Below are 1,339 nucleotides of genomic sequence, written 5' to 3'. Positions count from 1 at the left end.
AGACAGATAGACAGACAAATGGATAGATGTTAAGACTGTAATGGTATTCAGTAGGTACTCACATGCCCAAACGGGTCCAGGTGATTATTTGTTAGCTTTAGCTTCTGAAAAGACACCAGCTGCCGCATCCAATGAGCTCCTGTTGCCGGGGAATCTGGATGCACATAGAGTCTGCCTGGCATTGCTGGCTCAGCCTTTCCAGCAACCATCCTGAAAGCAGATTGAAAGAGATGAGCTGCAACTTTAGTCATATATTGATATCCAAGGGCTGGATGGATACTGTTTATAAAACATATAGCTGCCTTATGTATGATGGTAAAGCTGTAAACCAGTGGGCTCAACATGAACAGGACTAAAAGCTCAGATGAATCTCCAGCATCCACTGAAATCCATGAAGAAGAAGGCTGAGTAAAGGAAATCACAAGAACTTTGAATTTCTAATGGCCCAGTCCCACTTCTCTCACTAGCACTCGGTTTTGGACCCTAGCTGGTTTTGCTCGTTCACGTTTAAGGTTAATGTGTTCCAAAAGTTAGAAGAGCTAGGGCAAAGTGCCCTTCAACCCTTAAAATCATCCCTTCAGACCGAGTGAGGTCAGGAGCTGACTTGGGAATGAGTGAATTCCCAGAATGCTTTGTGAACTGATTCAGTGAGAAGAGAAATGGCGTCCCGCAGCGGGAAAGAACTGCACAAAATGAGTATGTTTTTACAATTACATTTTACAATTAACCATGCATTTTTTAAATATATGTCGGAATATCTTAGACCTTAATACAGCTGAACTCCATACAGTTGTGTTGTTTTTGTTAACGTAAAGTAGGATCATTATGACTGCGATGAAGTTGATTAGAAGTTTGAAATTGGATAATCCAGCTCCACGGAGTCAGTGGGATCTAGCTGAAGGTTGATCTGGCTGAAGGACTCCGATTAGACGATGGCCAGGGTTCACTGGGCGTCATCGTTCAGAAAATGTTCTTAATGTTTAAACCTGTGTGTTGCTTTATTTAAGATTTAGAACCATTTCAGATTAGCCTAATGAGGTAAGAGAAAGTTGTAAGAAAACTGCACTACCCAAACATTCCAGTGGGTAGCAGGAATAAAACCTAAATGCATCACCAGTTGGTTCTGTCCATTATGTTAGCGTAGCCTCTGCGGCATATCAACTGAAAAGCATAAAAGCAAAACCCCAACAGAAATCATGTGACTGTCTTCCATCTGCGGTAAACTTCCCCTCCCTGGTGAAACCCAGAGGCTGTTTAAAGATGCGGTGGTGGGTGTGTGGAAAAAGGGGTTAAGAATATTTAACTTTAAAAAGGAGCTGAAGAACAACAGGATCCAGCA

General features: G+C 42.2%; 1 protein-coding gene across 1 annotated transcript in view; it reads right to left on the bottom strand.

Annotated features, from left to right (window-relative positions):
- Window positions 1-1,339, bottom strand: part of LOC107091210 (T-box transcription factor TBX4-like) — a 33,712-nt gene that overhangs the window by 13,929 nt on the left and 18,444 nt on the right. Inside the window, exon 5 of the mRNA XM_015385003.1 lies at window positions 63-210. Coding sequence (XP_015240489.1) covers window positions 63-210 — 148 coding nt within the window. The remainder of the gene's footprint in view (window positions 1-62; window positions 211-1,339) is intronic.

The sequence above is a fragment of the Cyprinodon variegatus genome, unplaced genomic scaffold (assembly GCF_000732505.1).
Source record: "Cyprinodon variegatus isolate N-32 unplaced genomic scaffold, C_variegatus-1.0 Scaffold329, whole genome shotgun sequence".
NCBI classification, from domain to species: domain Eukaryota; kingdom Metazoa; phylum Chordata; class Actinopteri; order Cyprinodontiformes; family Cyprinodontidae; genus Cyprinodon; species Cyprinodon variegatus.
The sequence above is the reverse complement of the archived record's forward strand: the minus strand, read 5'-3'. Positions and strand labels throughout refer to the sequence as shown.